This window comes from Hyperolius riggenbachi, chromosome 10, assembly GCF_040937935.1.
Source record: "Hyperolius riggenbachi isolate aHypRig1 chromosome 10, aHypRig1.pri, whole genome shotgun sequence".
In the NCBI taxonomy this organism is placed as follows: Eukaryota; Metazoa; Chordata; class Amphibia; order Anura; family Hyperoliidae; genus Hyperolius; species Hyperolius riggenbachi.
This window is the reverse complement of record NC_090655.1, coordinates 34,439,772-34,461,801: the sequence shown is the minus strand read 5'-3', so window position 1 is coordinate 34,461,801 and position 22,030 is coordinate 34,439,772. Positions and strand designations below refer to the sequence as shown.

Below are 22,030 nucleotides of genomic sequence, written 5' to 3'. Positions count from 1 at the left end.
GGCTCGGGCTGGCTTAACATCAAATCAGAGACCTCATCGGACAGCCCTGACAAGAAACGATCTAATAGGGCATAAGTGTCCCACCTGGCCGTAACTGACCACCTCCTAAACTCGGCCGCGTAATCTTCGACCGGACCTTCGCCTTGACGCAAAAGCTTGAGCTTCCGCTCAGAAGTCGAAGCAAGGTCCGAATCGTCGTAAATTACTGCCATAGCGTTAAAGAATTCCTCTACAGAGGTAAGAGCTTTGTCTCCGGCGGGCAGGCTATATGCCCAAGACTGGGAGTCGCCGGACAACAAAGTCTTTATAAACGTGACCCTCTGGGTCTCAGTACCCGAAGATTGGGGTCTCAACTCAAAATAGGACAATACTCCTAAACTCGGCCGCGTAATCTTCGACCGGACCTTCGCCTTGACGCAAAAGCTTGAGCTTCCGCTCAGAAGTCGAAGCAAGGTCCGAATCGTCGTAAATTACTGCCATAGCGTTAAAGAATTCCTCTACAGAGGTAAGAGCTTTGTCTCCGGCGGGCAGGCTATATGCCCAAGACTGGGAGTCGCCGGACAACAAAGTCTTTATAAACGTGACCCTCTGGGTCTCAGTACCCGAAGATTGGGGTCTCAACTCAAAATAGGACAATACTCTACTCCTAAAATTCCGGAAGTCAGATCTGTGGCCGGAAAAGCTTTCAGGTACAGGCATACGTATGTCAGAGCTAGGAGAGGATCGCACATGATCCACTGATGTCTGGAGGATCTGTACAGACCCTGATAGGGCATCAATAAGAGTCATGTGGGTGCCCAGTACTTGATTGATGTTGTCCACCGAAGTGGCAAGTACACCCAGACAATCAGTGTTTGCGTCCATTTTGTATTTGGTCTGGCGTTCTGTAACGATCGGTGGGCGCAGAGAGTATCTGATTACCGGTGATCTGCAGTATCACCGGAAATACAGGTATATACCAGATTATAAGTGATCTGCAGTCTCACCGATAATCCGATATACAAACTAACCTCTGTTCACCTGAGTAGAGTGTAGTGTTTGGTGTAACTGTAACACTTAGAGGACAAGGCCTCAATGCAGCAAGGAGTACTGCACAGATTCCTTCCGCAGACCTGAGCTCTCCAAGACGGGAGGAGTCAGACTGACAGTAGGAAGGTATATCTGAAAGTGACCCTCAGGAGGAAGGATCGCTAACAGAGCGAGGAACCGCCTCTAACGGTAAGGTCGGTTCTCGAGGTCGGACAAGCCAGGTCGTACACACACAGACAGATAAAGTACAAGATCAGCAGACAAAGGCAGAGTCAAAGTACAGGCAGGGTTCGGCAACGGGGTATCAGATATATCGGGGTACAAAATCAGGAGGCAGAAACAGAGTCTAGGAGCGAGCCGGGGTTCGGCAACAGAGTATCAGAAATAACGAGGTACAAGATCAGAGTTCAGAAGGGTAGTCAAGGCAGGCAAAAGTCATAACAGATAATCACAATCAAACTAGTACTTTAGCTATCAACAGAATCTAGCTAAGTGTAGGATTACAGCTCCAGCTGGTCCCGGCACACTTGCGGATCTGACTACGGATCTGGGTGCTCCCACGTGTGTGATCGCACGCCAGACAAAGAGCAAGTGAACAACCAGCAGTATATATACTCTAGGACCTTTCCAGGACCTCCCTAATTGCTGGTCCAATGGGAGCAGTGGAATTTGTCAGCTGACCCAGCTGGTCAGCCGACTCCCTTCTAACAGCTATTTAAACTCTGCCTCTGTGCTCGCGCGCGTGTAAGTCTGAATCTTGGTGGACTATCAGTCCCAGCCACACCAGTACTGTCTTGCAATGTATCCAGTGAACTGAGTGCGGGAGCCGCCTCCAATGCGGATTCCGCCGCTCTGCCTAAGCGGCATGCGGCGTTTTTTCCGCGTTGTGACGCCATGCTGGACGCGGAAACAGCCGCCTCGCCTTGAGAGACAGCGGCTTTTCCGCGTTTCATCACAGTAACTGAGATTTTTATCTTCACTAATGGCTTTATGGCTTCCTTCTAAACTGTTTAACACAGGAGAATAGAGGTTTAAATTAGCTTCTGCAGCCTGACAGTTACTCTTTAAGTTACATTAGTTATGTTAATTAGAATAGATAGGTAATATGATCTTTTACCCACCCTGTTTTAAAAGAACAGGCAAATGTTTGTGATTCATGGGGGCTGCCATTTTTGTCATGGGGGCAGCCATCTTTTTGGTTGAAAGGATGTGACAGGGAGCATGAGACAGTTCCAACTGTACTTTGTCCTGATAACCCCTCCCAGCTGCATGCGCTAGGCTTCAAATGTCAAATTCAAAATGTAAAAAAAAAAAAAAAATTGCACCAAAACAGCAGAATGAGAACAACAACATCAGAAAACCCATCATGCTTTGCACAGCATCAGGGGAAAAATGCCTGGGCAGTTTTCTTCTGTGCAGCTAAAAATGAGACTTGTAAAAGAGAAACAAAGTTCTGATGCTGTGAAACTGTTAAAGAAAAACCAAGCCTTTTCAGTGCTGCTGAGTCGATTTTTAGTATGGAGGCTCACTATATATATATATATATATATATATATATATATATATATATATATATACATATATATATATATATATATATATATATATATATATATATATATATATATATATATTTATATATATATATATATATATATATATATATATATATTATATATATATATATATATATATATATATATATATATATATATATATATATATACACACATAGGAGTTAGGAAGGTATCTCATACAGTGCAGTGTGTGAGGGAAATTGCTGTTGCTGAGGTAACCAATACATCTGCTATATTGATACAGCAAAGATAATTTATAATAGCATAAATATATTATTTACGGTAAATTTGAGGTTAGCTGACAAGATGTAATGTAAAAATATAATATAAATGTATTAGAGCTGAAAAAATTAAGCTTAGGAATCAATGCCCAGCACTGGAAGGGTTAAAGGAAACCTAAGCCAGGGGATAATCAAAGATTTATACATACCTGAGGCTTCCTCCAGCCCCAAGTGCACGGATCGCTACCACACCGTTGTCCTCAGTCTTCTCCCTCTCCAGTACTGGGTCCCTTAACTTCAACCAGTCGCGGCCAGTCTGAAGGAAGAGAAGTGCGCTCTTTACGTACCTCTCCAGCAGCTGCCAGAGAGATACGCAGAGGGCGCTCTTCTCTTGTGCAGACTGGCCGCAACTGGCTGAAGTTACTCAGACCCAGTACCGGAGTGGGAGAAGGCTGGAAGAAGCCCCAGGTATGTATAAATCTTTTATAATCTCTCAGCTCTGGTACACTTTAAGCACAGAACAGCTTCACAGGATTCAACAGGGGGGAGGAGCACTTCACAAATCATGTCTAGTCTACACTGCACAATATGTAGAAGTGCTATTAAGCGCTCCTTAATCTGCGGCAGTTTAGGGATGGATTTGCACTTTTCTTAACTGTAGTGCAGTTCTAGAAATTCACGCTAAACTGCCACTATTAAGTAGGATTTAAGAATTTTCCTATTATCATGCAGAACAGTCCCCTCTGCTGGTTAGAACTGTTTAAAAAGAAAAAAACTGTCGGTAATGCTTTGATAAATCTGTCCCACTGTGCTTGGTATATTACAGTCTCAGTCGACACTTTATGATGTTTGCTTTACCCAGTAGGCAGTAGCTACCTCATTTGTTTATATGATTAGGATTAAGTTTGAAGAGTCTTTGCTAAAAAAGGGTAATCTGCTACAACTTGGGATGTTCCCCAGGAAAGCAGTCTGAAATTTCAATGTTGGATCATGTACTTGGGCTCCAATAGACTGGGTAAGTTCACACTTGACGTGAAACGGAACTGTTTACTGGAGAGGACCACCACAAGTATTATTATTGATATATATAGCGCCAGCATGTTCCGTGGCGTTCTACAACAGAATACAAGGTGTATCAATACAGTTGCAGTTAACAGTACAAGACAATGGTGGATTACAGCTTATGCAGTGAACAAATCAATGACAGATTTTTGCATCAGGGTGGAAGATCGGCGCATACATTACTCCGCATTAGGAGACAAAAGGGAGAGCCCTGGCCAATCAGCCAACCTGTCTTAGGGCAAGTACACATGCCTGACTAAGAGGCGGTTCACACGGATGCTTGGCAGCGTTTACCGGTAAGCGCCCGGGACTCATCGGCTAAGCGTTCCCATTCAAGTGAAGGGGAGCGTTTAACATTGCGCGATTACCGACGATTACTGTCTAATGCGCAAACACGGTGTTCCGATCCCGATTTTCCCAGTCGTTTCAGCCGACCCTAGAAGTCGCATGCGGCTTCTAAGGTCGCCTATCCGCCGTTTCTTCATGTCCCCTTGCGGGGATGAGAAAAGGCGATCGCGACGGGAAGCTGATGATTGCCATCCCGCCGCCCCCTGAACAAGACGTCACAGGACGACGCGGCTTCCAGCCGCCCCTTGTGAACCAGCCCTAAAGTGGGTTGAGGCGGTCCCACAAAAGTGTCCAATGCTGGGAACACTTGTTACGTTTTTCACCCCATTTACCGTGCGCTTGATAGTACGAATCAAATCTCAACCAAAAATTGACAGTAATTTTATTGTCCGCCTGCTACACACGTGAACGTTTTCTGTTCCGTTTTTACTATGTTCTCGACTAAATACGCCCACTATTGATGACACTGCACTCTGATATGGCCCCCTGAACGCCACTATATCAAACACATAATCAAGCCGCTTCATCGATCGCGCCAACACGCGATAAGATAGTAGTTATTTCGACCGTTTATTTTCAACATGTCTAATACTATTTTGATCGAGAAAAGACTCGATTCTGCCCATAAAATCCCTCAAGCGTGCTGAAAAATGCTTCTGATTTTGGTTGGGATTCCATTCGTACTATCGATCGCACGGGAAATCGGGTGAAAAAAAGTAATGTGTGTTCCCACTTCCCAGCATTACAGTCTAAAGGGTTAGGAGATAGGACAATAGGTGAAGGGAAGCTGTGGACCAACAGGCATGCTGACAGATCCTATATTAAGCATAAGGTCCTTTCAAACAAGTCCTAAAATTTCCATTGTGTCCATCGACGGAACACAAAGTCCCATCCTGCACAAGTATTCCTGGACACCAGACTGATGTCACTATGTCACAGGCAGAATGCTGTCTATGACATGTCCCATGTCCGTTGCAACAGACACAGCAGAAGTGGTGAAAAGTACGAGGTTGTGCCCTGGATAGCCATCTGCTGCAATCTCCATGGCAAGACCCTGTTCTAATGTGAACTGAGCCTAAGTAACAATGACCTGCTGCAGAACAACACGTAAGAGAGCAAGCGGCTGAGCACATCCAGTTAAAATGCAGTTTATTTGAGTCATACCAGCACATGGATACAGTCCACACATGGAGAGAGAGGATAAAGCACGGAAGGGTCAACAGCCGTTTCGCACCCACAGGTGCTTCATCAGGACACTAACAAGGGGGTGCTTCATCAGGACACGAACAAGCTGTGGCTTTTATATGGGAGGAGGGTACGCGGACCCCTCGATCTCATTCGAGAGGCCTGGGAGGGGCAGGATATGGGTCCCGGGGACTCCATAGTGGAATACGTTCTTAAGTTCCGGGAAAAGATGGACACCCTAGTGGGGTTAGTGCGAGAGAATCTTACTCAAGTCCAGGCCACCCAGAAGCAGTGGTATGGCCACGGGGCTAGGGAGAGAGTTTATGAGGTAGGTCGCAAGGTATGGGTCCTAAACCCGATGCGACAGAATAAGCTGCAGGCCGCTTGGGATGGGCCCTATACCATACATAGGAAGATTAGTGATGTGACCTATGTGGTCGCGCTGGAGGACCGAGGCAAGCAGCTGAAAACGTACCATGTCAATATGTTAAAGGAACATCATGATAGAACCGCTTGCGCTCTCCCTGTCTGCAGTTTACTACCGGACGGTGAAGCAGAGGCCCTGGTTGACATCCTGGCCTCCACCCAGGAAACCGACTCTGTTACCGAGGTGCAGATCAATTCGGAGTTGACAGCAGAGCAGCAGGCTGGGCTATCTGATGTGCTGACCCTTTACCGTGGTACCTTTACAGCCCGCCCTGGTCTGACCAGCCTGGCTGTACACCATGTTGACACCAGAAATAACAAGCCGGTTAGACAGTCAGCATATAGAGTCTCCCCTGAGGTTCAGGCCCACATCAGCAAGGAGATTGAGGAAATGCTGTAACTAGGGGTGATCCAATGGTCGCACAGCGCATGGGCATCACCTGTAGTGCTAGTACCCAAATGGGTCCAGACCACTCAGTTCTGTGTAGATTATCGTAAACTGCATCAGATGCTTACCCAATGTCGAGGGTCGACGAATTGTTAGATAAGCTAGCTGGCGCGCAATATCTAAAAATCATGGATTTGAGTCGGGGATACTGGCAGGTCCCTCTAACAGCTGAGGCACGGGAGAAGTCTGCCTTTATCACCCCCTCAGGTCTGTTTGAATTTAATGTAATGCCTTTTGGAGTGAAAAACGCCCCGGCCACCTTCCAAAGGGTTGTAAATGGTCTCCTGGAAGGTTTGGAACACTGCGCTGTCGCCTACCTGGATGACATAGCCGTGTTTAGCGCCAACTGGAACGACCACTTAGCGCAGCTGTCACAGGTTTTGGGGCGCATCACTGCAGCAGGACTAACAGTCAAGCCTAGCAAGTGGCAGATAGGTATGAAACAGATACAGTACCTGGGACATGAGGTGGGGGGGGAGAGCTTCGTCCAGATACTGGGAAGGTAGATGCCATTGTGTCCTGGCCCACCCCCCCAAACGAAGAAGCAGATTCAGTCCTTCTTAGGGACTGCTGGGTACTATAGAAAGTTTGTCCCCAAATACAGTGCCCTCGCCAAGCCATTGACAGACCTCACAAAAAAGAAGCTGCCCAAACAGATTCTCTGGACACCAGAATGTGAACAGTCATTCACAGCTCTGAAGAGAGCCCTAGCCAGCCCTCCCGTGTTGCAAGCGCCAGACTTCAGCCGACGGTTTGTGGTCCAGATGGATGCCTCAGCCTTTGGCCTAGGTGCTGTGTTAAGCCAGGTGAACCAAACTGGGGAAGAACATCCGATTCTGTACTTAAGTCGGAAGCTGCTACCCCGGGAGGTAGTTTACGCCACCATAGAGAAGGAGTGCTTGGCAATTGTATGGGCCCTACAAAAGCTGCAGCACTATCTCTACGGTCGCGTATTCACAGTCGTAAATGACCACAACCCTCTTAGTTGGTTACATCGGGTTTCTGGTGACAATCGCAAATTGCTGAGATGGAGCTTAGTTCTCCAACAATATAGCTTCACTATTCAACATAGGAAGGGGAGCAATCATGGGAATGCGGACGGGCTGTCCCGTCAAGCAGAACCAACAGTGTAGGTGCAGGCAGGATGATCTGGGAAGATCATCTGCCTTGCACCAAGTTAACGGCGGAGGTTTGGTGATATATTGGGGTGCTGATGCTGTTAAGGATAATACAGTAATATATTTTCATTTTCCCATTTTTATGTCTGCTGTGTACTACTGTATCATATGGGATTGTCTGCTAGCCAGTCTGGCTTTGAAGGCTGGCAGCTGCCTGGAGTTCGTTATATCATGTAAATTGACCCTGCATTCAATGGCCATTGTCTGCTCCTAACTGGGAGATGGGAAATCTCTGCAATTAGGGACTGTCTACCTAGCCTCTAATTAGGAGATGGCTATTCAGGCCAATACTGTCAACAATGTGTTTGTCACCTGTAACTTGGACTGGGGAAGTCTTTTCATGTATGTACTAAAATACACTTTAACCTGGGGAAATTGGAGGTTAAGGAAGTCTTTTGTTGTGTATGTGCTATAGTACACTTTTCACTTGTGGATGTTAGATCTCTGGAAATCAAATTATGTCTGAGGATGTAATTAAATCTAGTTCCCCCCGTCCAAACAGGCTTACAGCCTCAAGGCAAATATTCCATTATAAAAAGCAGGGGACAGATACCTAAAATCAGTCTACTCCTGACAGTAGCTGGAGCCGGACTCCCGGTCTAAGCTAAGTTGGCTCCTGATCCAATCAGAAAGGTGTCCGTCCACAGAACCCAAGTCCAAGATTCGTCTATCTTGATCCCTGTTAATTTGGTAAGCAAATCGCTTGTGTATATCTTTGTAAACTCTTAATTTTGTAACTTTTTATTTTGTTTTTTGTAATCTTTTGTATATATTATGTTCTGCATTGTTCCACTTTTTTCCTGGAATATTAAATTATTATTTAATAAGCTTGACTTCTGCTGTACTAAAACTAACACTCATAGCCTAGAGGAGACTGCAGTGTAGCTGTGTATAAGTCCATGCTTAATTGTATGCTTGAGCAACACTACCGTATGAAATTGCAATTGCATTGTGTGTATGGGGCACTTCTGCGCTCGACAGCAGAGTGGGAGTGGCTAACAGTATCGTTTGGAGCGACTGTTAGTGGTTTTGCTGCACGACAGTGTAACTTGCATTACAAATCAGTGCCTGATTGTGCTGTATTACTGTACAACTGTACTGTGTGTGTGGGTGCGTGGCGTTCCCGTATTCGGCCTAAGCGCAAAGCTGACCCGAATACGAAAACGCAGATTGCGTGTTGAGCACTCAACAGCTAAGTTGACGTGTCTAGCAACCGCTAGTGGTGGCAGTAAGAAGCTTTTTAGGGGTCACAGCCTTGTTTGTAGCTTGAATAAGGCTGTCCCCCGCTTGATCTGGTCAAACCCGCAGTCGGGAACCGTATACGCAGGCGTGCCGCGGGCCGGTTCCTGACACAAGGGGGGGCTTCATCAGGACACTAGGCCCCCCAAAAGACCCTCTTAAATAGTGTAATTACTTACAGAGCAAGTGGATATGCCAGACGCCGCAGCTGCATGGGAACCTTCACTGCCAGAACACATCCGCAGCGCATCTGCGCTCCAAACACCAGAAATAGTGGCCTGGCCATTTACTGCGTCAGCCAGAAAGGGCGGGCATATATTCAAAGAGCAAGAGCGTTCTGCCCAGTAACTCACCCTCCCCTAGAAACCAGCTACAAACACTGGCTACTGGCTACCTGCTGTAGAACTTCAAAAAAATTATATTTTCAGGCCAAGCTGTTACAACAAAACAGGTGACATGTTTGTGACCAGTATCAGTCCTTAAAGGGGCACTATGGCTAAAAATTGTAACATTTAAAATATGTGCAAACATAAACAAATAAGAAGTACGTTTCTTCCAAAGTAAAATGAGCCATAAATTACTTTTCTCCTATGTTGCTGTCACTTACAGTAGGTAGTAGAAATCGGACAGAACCAACAGGTTTTGGACTAGTCCATCTCTTCATGGGTGGATTCTCAGGGATTTATTTATTTTCAAAAGCACTTATTGAATGGCAGTTGCTCTGTCCATTCACTCTGTCCATTCTGTCCAAAAAACTGTGTAGGGAGCAGGAAAGCTGGCCGGCATTATTGTTTAAGCCCTTTTTAGGGAATATCTTTATAAAGAATAAAAGCCTAGCTGAGAATCCCCTATGAAGAGATGGACTAGTCCAAAACCTGTCACTTCTGTCAAATTTCAACTACCTACTGTAAGTGACAGCAACATAGGAGAAAAGTAATTTATGGCTCATTTTACTCTGGAAAAAAACATACTTCTTATTTGTCTATGTTTGCACATATTTTAAATTTTACAATTTTTCGCTATAGTGCCCCTTTAACCATACCTGGTATAAGTAAGGGCTATCACTAGTCCTAAATAACAACTGGATAATAGACTAGCATTTTTTAAAAGTGATGCAGATCACATTGGAGTTGTGTTTACATTCTATTTAAAGAGAACCTGAACTGAAAATAAAAAGAATCCTGTAATGAAAAATAAAAACCTCGGGGGATACTTACCTCAGGAGAGGAAAGCCTCTGGATCCTAACGAGGCTTCCCCCGCTCTCCTCTGTCCCAGCAATCCAGCGCTGCGACCCCCCGAACAGCGACGAGGTAAATATTTCCCTACCACGATCCAGTGCAGGTGCAGTAGCGGCTCTTCATTTGGGCTAGGCGTAAATAGCTGAGCCCAATGGTATTTGCACCAGAGCGGATACGATCGGGATCGGCTATTTCTGCCTTAGCCCGAATGAAGAGCCCCTACTGTGCCTGTGCAGGATCTCGGTAGGTAAATATTGCACCGCCTGTCAAGCCGCTTGACAAGCAAGCCGAGGAGGTTTCAGGGGAGGAGCCAGCGCTAGATTCCGCCAAGCTACAAGGTTGGGGAAGCCTTAAAGGGTTCGCCCTCCTGAGGTAAGTATCCCCCAGAGGTTTTTTTTTTCCCGTTAAAGAGTCTCTTCAAAGAGGCTGCCAGTGCTGAAACCAAGGGAGGGGGAGCCTCGTTAGCCCCCAGGGGATATTGTTAACAGATCCTCTTTCAATTTTACAGTTTTTCATGACAGTGCCTCTTTTCTTTTTAACCTCCTTGGCGATATCCATGAGTCAGGCTCGGGGTGCAAAAAAACAAGCTAGGAGCGGTAACCCCAAGCCTCTTGATAGCCGCTGGCAGGACTGTGCGGAGCGTAATATGTTGGCGCTAAATACAATAAATAATAATAATAATAGCGCACAGCGGGCGTTTTCACTCACCTCCCCAGGGGATCCAGGCAGCGGAAGCTATTCTCATTATGTCTGCTCAGCACTATTGCATTACAAGGGCCGGTTCTCTCATGAAGCAAAGTGGGGCAGCATGTTTGTACTGTGTTTACACTAACAGCATACAGTCGGAGTAGGAGGAGCAGTGAGAGAAGAGCGAGGTGAAGAGTTCATCATTGGGGAAAAGCAGCTTGTTGTGCTGTGTGAGGAGTCAGACAGTGAATGAGGAGGTTGGAAGCCGGAGAGCAGCAGTGTTTCATTTGACTTGCACGGCAGAAGGGAGGAGGTGGCACTGCTCTCCTGACTAAGGAGGAATGGAGGACGGCTGAGGGTGAACAGTTTGTTTGTCACAGACTCACAGCCAGCCAGTGTGCTATTGTGTTGAGCGGCAGTATGTCATGTGAGAACATTAAATGAAGCAGAGTAAATTGTCGGGTGCTGTGCGACCATTCCACATCCGGGAGGGGTGAATCCTCACAAGTTTGCCTCAGGCAACAAAAAGTCTAGACCCAGCACTGAACATTACATGCTGTTCTTCAGGAGCGATATACTGCAAGTACAGTATATGGAAGTACTCAGTGCTACCGAACAGAAGCTTCTAGTCATGAGTCAGTGAATGCCCTGCCGGCCTGGACGGATACATACTAAAATATGATCACAATGTTTATCTTTCCCAATCTAATAAAAGAAAACATGTTTGGCCGGTACAATGTTTCGCAATAAGCCTCTCTAAGTCCAGCGTACAGTACATGTAAAACGTTGACACCGAAGTTTAACTGGGCAACAGGTGCAAAAGGAAAAAACCCTGTCAAGATCCTGTCAGTCATCACTTACCCGCTTGGAGGTTATTTAATATCAGGATCGTTTTGTTATCTTTGGTCATTTATTAGTGTAGTATTAAGTTGAGCCTTCAGAAACATTGTTTCTGCATACTGACAGATTACCAGTTTCTCACAAGGAGCGTCTGTAGTGTCTGAAGCCAAGACGTACAGAGCAGGGCCGGGCCGAGGCATAGGCTGGAGAGGCTCCAGCCTCAGGGCGCAGTGTAGGAGAGGGCGCACAATTCATTCAGCTGTCATTCCTAATTGTGTTTGAAGCAGAAAGGAATAAGAAAAGGAGATACATGGAAGTGAATACAAGCCAGATAACTAGAGATTAAGGTATTGGGGACCCTGGGGTGCCTCTTAGTCTAAGAGCAATCAGTGTGTAACGGCTGGGGTGGAGGGATGGAGGGGCGCACTTTGGTGTCTCAGCCTTGGGTGCTGGAGGACCTAGTCCCGGCTCTGGTACAGAGCAAAACACGACTAAAACATAAACAGGTAAAGGGATACTGTAGGGGGGTCGGGGGAAAATGAGTTGAACTTACCCGGGGCTTCTAATGGGCCCCGCAGGCCTCCTGTGCCCACGCAGCCACTCACCGATGCTCCGGCCACGCCTCCGGTTCACTTCTGAAATTTCAGACTTTAAAGTCGGAAAACCACTGCGCCTGCGTTGCTGTGTCCTCGCTCCCGCTGATGTCACCAGGAGCATTCTGCGCAAGCTCAATGTGGTCTGTGCCTGCGCAGTATGCTCCTGGTGACATCAGCGGGATTGAGGACATGGCAACGCAGGCGCAGTGGTTTTCAGACTTTAAAGTCTGAAATTCCAGAAGTGAACTGGAGGCGGGGCCGGAGCATTGGGGAGTGGCTGTGCGGGCACAGGAGGCCTGCGGGGGACCATTAGAAGCCCCGGGTGAGTTCAACTCATTTTCCCCCGACCCCTTTACAGTATCCCTTTAACCTCCTTGCCGGTTATCCCGAACTCAGTTCGGGATAACCTGCGCAGGAGGATTGCTCAGGCCCCGCTGGGCCGATTTGCATAATTTTTTTTTGTTACAAGCAGCTAGCACTTTGCTAGCTGCTTGTAACTTCCGATCGCCGCCGCTCGCCGCCGATCCGTCGCAATCCGCCGTGCCGAGCCGCTCCCCCCCGCCCCAGACCCCTGCGCTGCCTGGCCAATCAGTGCCAGGCAGCGTTGAGGGGCGGATCGGGATTCCCTATGACGTCCCGACGTCCATGACGTCGGTGACGTCATCCCGCCCCGTCGCCATGGCGACCGGGGAAGCCCTGCAGGAAATCCCGTTCTCAACGGGATTTCCTGCATACTCTGATCGCCGAAGGCGATCAGAGTGGGTGGGGGGATGCCGCCGCTCAGCGGCTATCATGTAGCGAGCCCTCGGCTCGCTACATGGTTTAAAAAAAAAAAAAAAAAAAAAAAACTCCAGTGCTGCCTCCTTGCCGGAGGAATTGAACCGGCAAGGAGGTTAAAGGACCACTATCATAAAAACTTGTGAAATTTCAAATAGACGTAAACACACACATATGAGAAGGACGTGCGCCATAAATTACTTTGCTTCTATTGTCGCTTACAGGGGGTTATAATAGTCTGTTTAGGACTAGTCAATCTCCTCATGGGGGTTTCTCGGTATTTCTTATATTCTTTACACAAGCACTTACTGGAAAGGCCCTATACTAAAATGCCAGACAAGCCTCCTTACTTTTTGCACACTATTTTGGCAGATGGACTGAGGAACCGCCATTTAGTAAGTCCTTTTTCAAAATAATGAATACACCGAGAAACTTCCATGAGCATATGGACTAGTCCAAAGGCTGTCAGATTTTTACTATCTACCGTAAAAGCTTCATGGAGGGGGGGGGGGGGGGGGGGAGTAATTTATGGTGCATTTTACTCTGGGACAAATGTACATCTTATATTAACGCATACACATGGATATGAAACTTTGCAGTTTTGTGGGGGCTATAGCTGTCCTTTAACTATTTTAAGTGATTAAATCTGTAAAAACTATGGGCTTGATTCACAAAAGCGGTGCTAACAGTTAGCACGCTGGTGAAAAGCCCCTTATCACACCTAAACTCAGTTTAGGCGTGATAAGTTTAGGCATGATAACTATGGCACCAACTGGGTTAGCACCGCAGTGCACAGCTGATCAAAAGTTTTGCGCTAGCAAAGTCTGGTGCGCGCGAAATATCGCATAGAGTTTAATGGTGCTGCTTTGTGCGCAGGACTTTGTGCACGATCTAAACTTATCTAAACTTATCACACCTAAACTTATCACGCCTAAACTGAGTTTAGGCGTGATAAGGGGCTTTTCACCAGCGTGGTGCAATGGTTATCATGCCTAAAGTCTGTTAGGCGTGATAACCGAGTTATCACCCCTTTGTGAATCGAGCCCTATAAATTATACTAATATTTTGCTATCATATTTGGAATACATTTTATAAGGAGTTTTCAAAAGTTTTCAAAATGTACATATGTTTAGGTCAGCTTTAAGTATGAAATGCAAAGTTCATCTTTGGCCTAAAACATTAACCACTTGAGGACCGCGGTGGTAAACCCCCCTAGTGACCAGGTCATTTTTTACTAAATGGGCCACTGCAGCTTTAAGGCCTCGCTGCAGGGCCGCACAACTCTCCCCTTTTCTCCCCATCAACAGAGCTCTCTGTTATTGGGGTCTGATCGCTCCCCCAATGTTTATTTTTTTAATTCTTTTAATAAATTTGCTTATTTTTAAATTTATGTTCCCTCCCACCGTCAGCCTATCACAGCGTATCGCTCCTGTGTCCTCAGTACGGCGCTACCTTAGGTCGCAGAGCTATACATAGTTTTTAGACGGCGGTTTCGCTGATCGCCGCTAGGAGACTGGAGGCGGAGCTCTGTCATCAGAGCGGAGATGCACGCACATCCGCAAGCGCACTCTCCTGCAAGCCCCATAGGAAGTCATTCACGCCGGCGTGAAGTGGTCCTGGGGCTGCCACCGCGTTCACGCCACTTGGCGTGGAGCGGTCGGCAGGTAGTTAAACATAGTATACATCTAATAAAAAATATATATATATAATAATAAAAATATATATAAAAATGATTTCCAAGTTACCAAAAGGGTTAAAAGATTGCACACACAGAGTAAATAAATATGAAAAGCTTCCCATGTATCTACTGGGGAGGCAGAGAACTTCCTCTACTTTATTTGCTCAGTAATTACTAAATTACAAGACAATCAGATAATTTGTGCAGCAAACCAGCAATGTCAACAATTAGTGGGGCAAAGCCTTCAAATTACTTAAAGGGAACCTTAACTGAGAGGAATATGGATGTTTCCTTTTAAACAATTTCAGTTGCTTGTCAGTCCTGCTGATCTCTATGGCTGAAGTAGTGGCTGAATCACAACCCTGAAACAAGCATGCAGCTAATCCAGTCTGATTTCAGTCAGAGCACCTGATCTGCATGCTTGTTGAGGGGCTGTGGCTAAAAACATTAGAGACACAGGATCAGCAGGAGAGTCAGGCAACTGGTATTAGTTTAAAAGGAAAAATCCATATCCTTCTCAGTTTAGGTTCCCTTTAAGTGTACCAGAGGTGACATGTGGCATGATGAGAGAGATAAATATGTATATGTACAGTGCAAAACATATTAATAACCAGGCTGTTTTGACTTTTTTTTCTTTCGCTGCCTAAAAGAGCTAATTTTCAGGCATGGTGTGACAGCTTCTGTCTTGTCGGTACCTTGTCGGATAATATAATAAACCTCATTGATTGCAAATTACAACCATAAAAGTATTCCTGGCAGAATATAACTTCTGAGGGCAGGGGAGAGATAGAAAAAGGTCAATAGTTCATGTATTTTAATTCCGGGACACTTAATAGACTACCATTGAGCAGAGACAATAATACCCTACTACTAATTGACCACAGGTCATGGCTAGAAGTGCAAAGTGGCTAGAGAAGTGGATGGAGGTGCATTTTTTCACCATGGGAAATTGCGTAGGGAAGGGCTAAACATTCAGAAATCTGTAAGTGGGTGATATGAACTGGGGGGTCTGTTATTTCGAAATTGTCATTAAAAAGCAGATCTAAGATGAAAAACTAACTAGAACAAGTAACTTGTCTATGTATCTTATTTAAAGTTTAGACAGTTTACACAGCAAATCTAGTTGCAAAAAGCTTCAACAGTATATGATTATTTCTTCCTGTGATACAATGACAGCAGCCATGTTCTGCTTGTCATCATTACACACAAGCAAGCTGCTCTGCATCTCTAGCCCTCAGCCTGTGAAAACTTCACTCCCCTCTCCTCCTCCCCTCTGCCTCTGAAATCTCTGGCTAGTAACGCCTCCTTCTCCTCCTGCCCAGACTGAGCTCTCCTTGCTACATAGGTCTCAAAGTGTCAAAGCACTGGAGAAGCTGTGGGCGAGGCTTGTTTAGTTTATAGGGAATTATGCTAGGCATACACGGACAGGAGGGAGGCTTATCTGATGGCTCGATTTATAAGATCCAACCTGTCCGATACCCCGCCGGATCGATAGTGCACTCGATACCTGCGGGGAGAACAATGGGAGAAATGAGCGGCTGATTAGCAGCCGCCCGCAGGGACGAGCGGGGATCGATCCGTGCACGCGCGGACGAGCGGGGATGCGCTAGCATCGAGCCGGCGCATAATCTATGCCGTGTATGCCCGGCATTATAGTATTAAAACAAGTATTTGGCTTGAGGAATGCCCTATAAACTATATGAAAGGAACACAATTATGTATTGAGTAAAAGTTTATCTCGGATCCCCTTTAAGGGATCTGTCACAGGGGTTTCTGTCACTCATGGAGTCTATTGTTAAAGAGCCTGTCCCTGGGGGAATTGTCTAAATGGGGGCAGTCAACAGGGGTGGAGGAGGTCTGCACTGAAGAGGTTTGTTGCTGGGTTCACTAAAGAGCTCTGTCACAGTGGGATTGGTAAGAAAGAGGTTTGTCAGTATCACACGGAATATCTTATGCCGGGAATACACAGTACCGTTTGATTATGCCGCCGGATCGATTCCCGCTCGTCCCCACGGGCGATTCTCTAATCTTCTGCTCGTTTTCCTTATCTTTTTCCATAGTCCCGCACCGCGGTATCGAGCGCGGAATCGATCCGGCGGGTGATCGGTCATGTCAGAAATTATGAATCGAGCCATCTAATGGCTCAATCGAGCGGTGTGTACCGTGTATTCCCAGCGTTACAGGGGAATTTGTCATTTAGGGCCTGTCACATGATTTTTTGTTTTTACTATGGAGGCTTTCACAGAGCAGAACAAACGTGTGTTAACCAGGATCACTAACAAAAAGAGTGTGTGTGTATCTGGTTGGAGAGCTCAAAAAAACGATTAGAACTTAATTCAGCTCAACGCATGTCGCTTTAGCCATAGCATTGGCAGACACTACAGCATGCAGGAAACATAGGAATCACTGCAGGAATATTTGCCCAGATTAGAGAATCTGAAATATCACAAAACCATTAAAGGGGAACTGAAGAGAGAGGTATACGGAGGCTGCCATATTTATTTCCTTTTAATCAATACCAGTTGCCTGGCAGCCCTGCTGGTCTATTTCTCTGCAGTAGTATCTGAATAACACCAGAAACAAGCATGCAGCTAGTCTTATCAGATCTGACAATGTCAGAAACGCCTGATCTGCTGCATGCTTGTTCAGGGGCTATGGCTAATAGTATTAGAGGCAGAGGATCAGCAGGGCTGCCAGGCAACTGGTATTGCTTACAAGGAAATAAACATGGCAGCCTCCATATACCTCTCTCTTCAGTTCCCCTTTAAGGGCACCTTATATCAGACAATGTATGGGCAGATCGACCAAGAGACTGATCTCTTTCTGATCAAATCTGATTGGAGAGAGATCTTTTGCCTGCCCATACACTGCAGGTCGATTCCTGATCAATTTCCTGTTGAAATCTCTTGGGAATCGGCCGAGACACCGCCCCCCCCGCTGTTCCTGCAGTGTATAAATGTGAATGCATGTGTGCAATTATACATTACCTGTCCTGTGTTGCAGTGCCCATCCCTCTTCCAAATCCGCCGCTCTTCCATTAACTAATATACACACGGCCGGTCTGATGCACCTACGTGCATGTATAGGGCTAATGGAAGATCAGCGGATTCAGAAAGAGGCCAGGCAACACAACGCAGGACAGGTAATGTATAAATGCACACTTGCATTCACATTTATTTTGATAACATTGCTTGATACAGCTTGAAAAAAGGTCTCGACCGAAACAGCGCTGCTGTCGCTGTTATGCTTGTTATGCTACCTTTTTATCAATAAAAGAGCTTGAACAGTTTTGGATGGTGCTGACTTGACTGTGGAGAACACATGCATTCACATTTATACACTGCACTGGGGTTGCATCTCGTTGGTCGCTCGTCCCGGTATTGCCATTACCGCCACGCACCCAATCGATCACAATGGCCCAACATCTTGCAACATGTCTGATCGACATACTCGGCCCAAAATTCATTGCATCATCGATCAGGTATGTACTTGGCGGCACCGGTTTTCATTAGATTCGATAATAATTACCGAATCGGATGAATCAGAAGCTTGATCGACAGCCAAGTCAGTAGATGTATGGGTACCTTAAATGTCAGAAGAAGGTCTCAGCCAAGCTTTTAGCTGAGGCCTTTAGTGCTTGGTTCCCACTTGAGAGGCTCTGCTCAGCATGTGCTGCGCTCCGTTGCATGTCCACACAGTCAATCACATTACCTGCCATTTTGCATCTGCTCTGTTTGCTCCGTTGCCACTGCTGACAACGCTGGTGGTTTGGGACTGGAGTACTGCAGGAGGAGTTCACAACAGACCAAATCTCCCTAGCAACAGGGAGGATTTTTATTGGTCCACCATGAGCCAATGAGAATCCTCTCTGTTACTAAGGAGGATTCCCATTGGTCTATTGTAGTCCAACGTTTTTCTGCCAAGTTCTGGCGGAACCAATTCCAAGGGACAGGTGAGTTTTTGTGTTTCGGATGCGGCGACCAGCCTAGTAAGAACAGACACTGTAATGGATGCATTTATTAGCACAAGTAGAAGTGGACGCTATTTTTACCAAAAGGATCCACATTCTGCATTTGTTGGAGGTACAGAAAACGTACCTAACAGGTATACTGTATTTTTTACACAACCTTAGAGTATGCAAATATTTAACTATACTCCAAAAATAGCAACCCAAAATCATATGGAAGATTATGCTAACTACAGGAACTGAATGTTATTACTAAAGACAGTTCATATTCAGGGCCGGCCTTTGCTATGAGCGACCTGTGCGGTCGCTCAGGGCGCCATGCTCTCAAGGGTGCATGCGCCCTGACTCCCCTCGCCACCCCGCTGTCTCCCTGTGTCCTCTCCGTCTATATTTAGCGCAGGACTACTAAAAAAATGGCCGCCGATGTCCACAAATGCTGACAAACGGCGGCCATTTTCTTGTAGCCTGCTCTAACTACAGATGGAGCGGAGGCGGGGAGAGAAGAGTGATGTCGGTGCTGGAGCTGGATATCAGGTGAGTCAGTCTCTGCCCGGCCCGCTGCCACATAAAGGGGGGGGGGTTGCCTGGGGCAAACTACCTACACTGGTGGCAAACTACCTACACTGGGAGCAAACTACCTACACTGGGAGCAAACTACCTACACTGGGGGCATACTGGGGGCAAACTACTTACACTGGTGGCAAACTACCTACATTGGGGGCAAACTACCTACACTGGGGGCAAACGACCTACACTGGGGGCATACTATCTACACTGGGGGTAACTACCTACACTGGGGGCATACTGGGGGCAAACTACCTACACTGGTGGAAAACTACCTACACTGGGAGCAAACTACCTACACTGGGGGCAAACTACCTACACTGGAGGCAAACTACCTACACTGGGGGCAAACTACTTACACTGGGGGCATACTACCTACACTGGGGACAAACTACCTACACTGGGGGCATACTGGGGGAAAACTACCTACACTGGTGGCAAACTACCTACAGTGGTGGCAAACTACCTACACTGGGAGCAAACTACCTACACTGGGGGCAAACTACCTACACTGGGGGCATACTGGGGGCAAACTACCTACACTGGGGGCATACTACCTACACTGGGGGCATACTGGGGGCAAACTACCTACACTGGGGGCATACTGCCTACACTGGGGGCAAACTACCCACACTGGGGGCATACTACCTACACGGGGGCAAAATACCTACACTGGGGGCAAACTACCTACACTGGGGGCAAACTACCTACACTGGGGGCATACTACCTACACTGGGGGCATACTGGGGCAAACTACCTACACTGGGGGCATACTACCTACACTGGAGGCATACTACCTACACTGGGGGCATACTACCTACACTGGGGGCATACTACCTAACCTACACCTGGGGCATACTGGGGCAAACTACCTACACTGGGGGCATGCCACCTACACTGGGGGCATAATACCTACACTGGGGGAATACTACCTACACTGGGGGCATACTGGGGCAAACTACCTACACTGGGGGCATACTACCTACACTGGGGGCATACTACCTACACTGGGGCAACCATGCTACTACACTGGGGGAAACTGTACTAGCTACACTGAGGGCAGCTATGCTACCTATATGGGGCAACTATACTACCTACACTGGGGGCAACTATGCTACCTATATGGGGACAACTATGCTACTTGGGGGGGGGGGGGGGGCAACAAAATCCGGTTTCGCTCAGGGCGCTGTGAAACCTAAGGCCGGCCCTGTTCATATTAATGTACTAATTCTACAGTATGTTATAAGAGCCTTGTAAGCTTCATATTATCTGAAATGGAGTTACATTGAGCACCCATTGCTTGGTCGAAGCTAAAGAGGTAACGGACCATGGGCCCGATCCAATTAACTTTTAAGTTTTATCTTGGAGATCATTTTTCATCTTCTGTTTAAAATATCTTTTCAGCACTCTGCAATTAAAAAAATACCAAAAAGTAGGTAAAAACATTCTGTTAAAATCATTGAGTATTTTCTTGCTTGCTGGCAGTTTAACCTCCCTGGCGGTATGATTATTTCCGGATTTTAGGAAAACTTGTAAATGTTTCAGACCCTAAAATCAGGAAAAATTCATGCTGCCAGAACGCCCTTCTCTCACTCACCTCCCTGAGCTCCAGCACTGCAATTTCACCTCCGTCCTCTGGGTGGTGCTTTGTCACTTTGGTGAGCTCAATGACGGCGATCTCACCAGAGTGATTCAAAGCCTCGGAGGACAGGAAGGAGAATGGCTACCGACACCTGGATCCCCCGGGAGGTGAGTAAAAGCACCTGCTATGCGCAATACTCCGCATAGAGCTCCCGGTGGCTAGCCCAAGCGTAGCTCAGGATTATCACCAGGGAGGTTAAATTGAATTTTATTGATAAGATGTGAAAATATCAACAGAGAAAACTTAGGAGAAAAAGTGAATTGAATTGGGCCTTATATCCCACCGGTATCTCAATGAGATTATAGTCATGGGGCCCGATCCAACTCACCTTTTCTACAAAGTTTTCTCCTAAGAGATGATTTTTCATCTTCTGTTTAAAATAACTTTTCAGCACTCTGGAATTGAAAAAGTACCAAAAAGTAGGTGAAAAAGTACTATCAACATTATTCTGAGTATTTTTTGGCTTGCTGGTGGCTTAACCATCTTAGCGGTATGGACGAGCTCAGCTCGTCCATCACCGCCGATGGCTGCCGCTCAGGCCCTGCTGGGCCGATTTTGTTCAAATAAAGAGCAGCACACGCAGCCGGCACTTTGCCAGCCGCGTGTGCTGCCCGATCGCCGCCGCTCTGCGGCGATTCGCCGCGAGCAGCGGCGAAAGAGGGTCCCCCCAGCCGCCTGAGCCCAGCGTAGCCGGAACAAAAAGTTCCGGCCAGCGCTAAGGGCTGGATCGGAGGCGGCTGACGTCAGGACGTCGGCTGACGTCCATGACGTCACTCCGCTCGTCGCTATGGCGACGATCTAAACAAAACAAGGAAGGCCGCTCATTGCGGCCTTCCTTGTTTATTCTGGGCGCCGGAGGCGATCGGAAGAACGCCTCCGGAGCGCCCTCTAGTGGGCTTTCATGCAGCCAACTTTCAGTTGGCTGCATGAAATAGTTTTTTTTAAATTTAAAAAAAACCCTCCCGCAGCCGCCCTGGCGATCTTAATAGAACGCCAGGGTGGTTAAAAGGCATTTTATTTATAAGGTGTTAAAATATCACCTAGGAGAAACAGTGAATTGGATGTGTGGCCCAGTATGTAGATTTTCCCATTGACGTGCTACAGAAACATAATGTTTATACCTTACTTCAGGTGCTGGAATTCCAACCACAATGCAGTCCAGCTGTACTCTGCTGCCTTCAGTAATTTCCCTACTTTTTAATTTCTGGATGAAATTTGGAGGCTGCCCAATAGTATCTTCTGAATAAAAAGAGGAAGCAGCGTCTGTTTCAACTTGCAAATCCTCCTTATCAGTTTCTGGTCCTGCGGCTTCCAAACTCTCAGTTTC

General features: G+C 46.7%; 1 protein-coding gene across 5 annotated transcripts in view; it reads right to left on the bottom strand.

Annotated features, from left to right (window-relative positions):
- Positions 1–22,030, bottom strand: part of MYPN (myopalladin) — a 319,671-nt gene that overhangs the window by 98,278 nt on the left and 199,363 nt on the right. For all 5 annotated transcript variants that reach the window (XM_068258760.1, XM_068258759.1, XM_068258763.1 and 2 more), the window contains one exon: positions 21,825–22,030. This exon is cut by the window's right edge and continues 727 nt beyond it. In XM_068258760.1, the coding sequence (XP_068114861.1) occupies positions 21,825–22,030 (206 nt within the window). The remainder of the gene's footprint in view (positions 1–21,824) is intronic.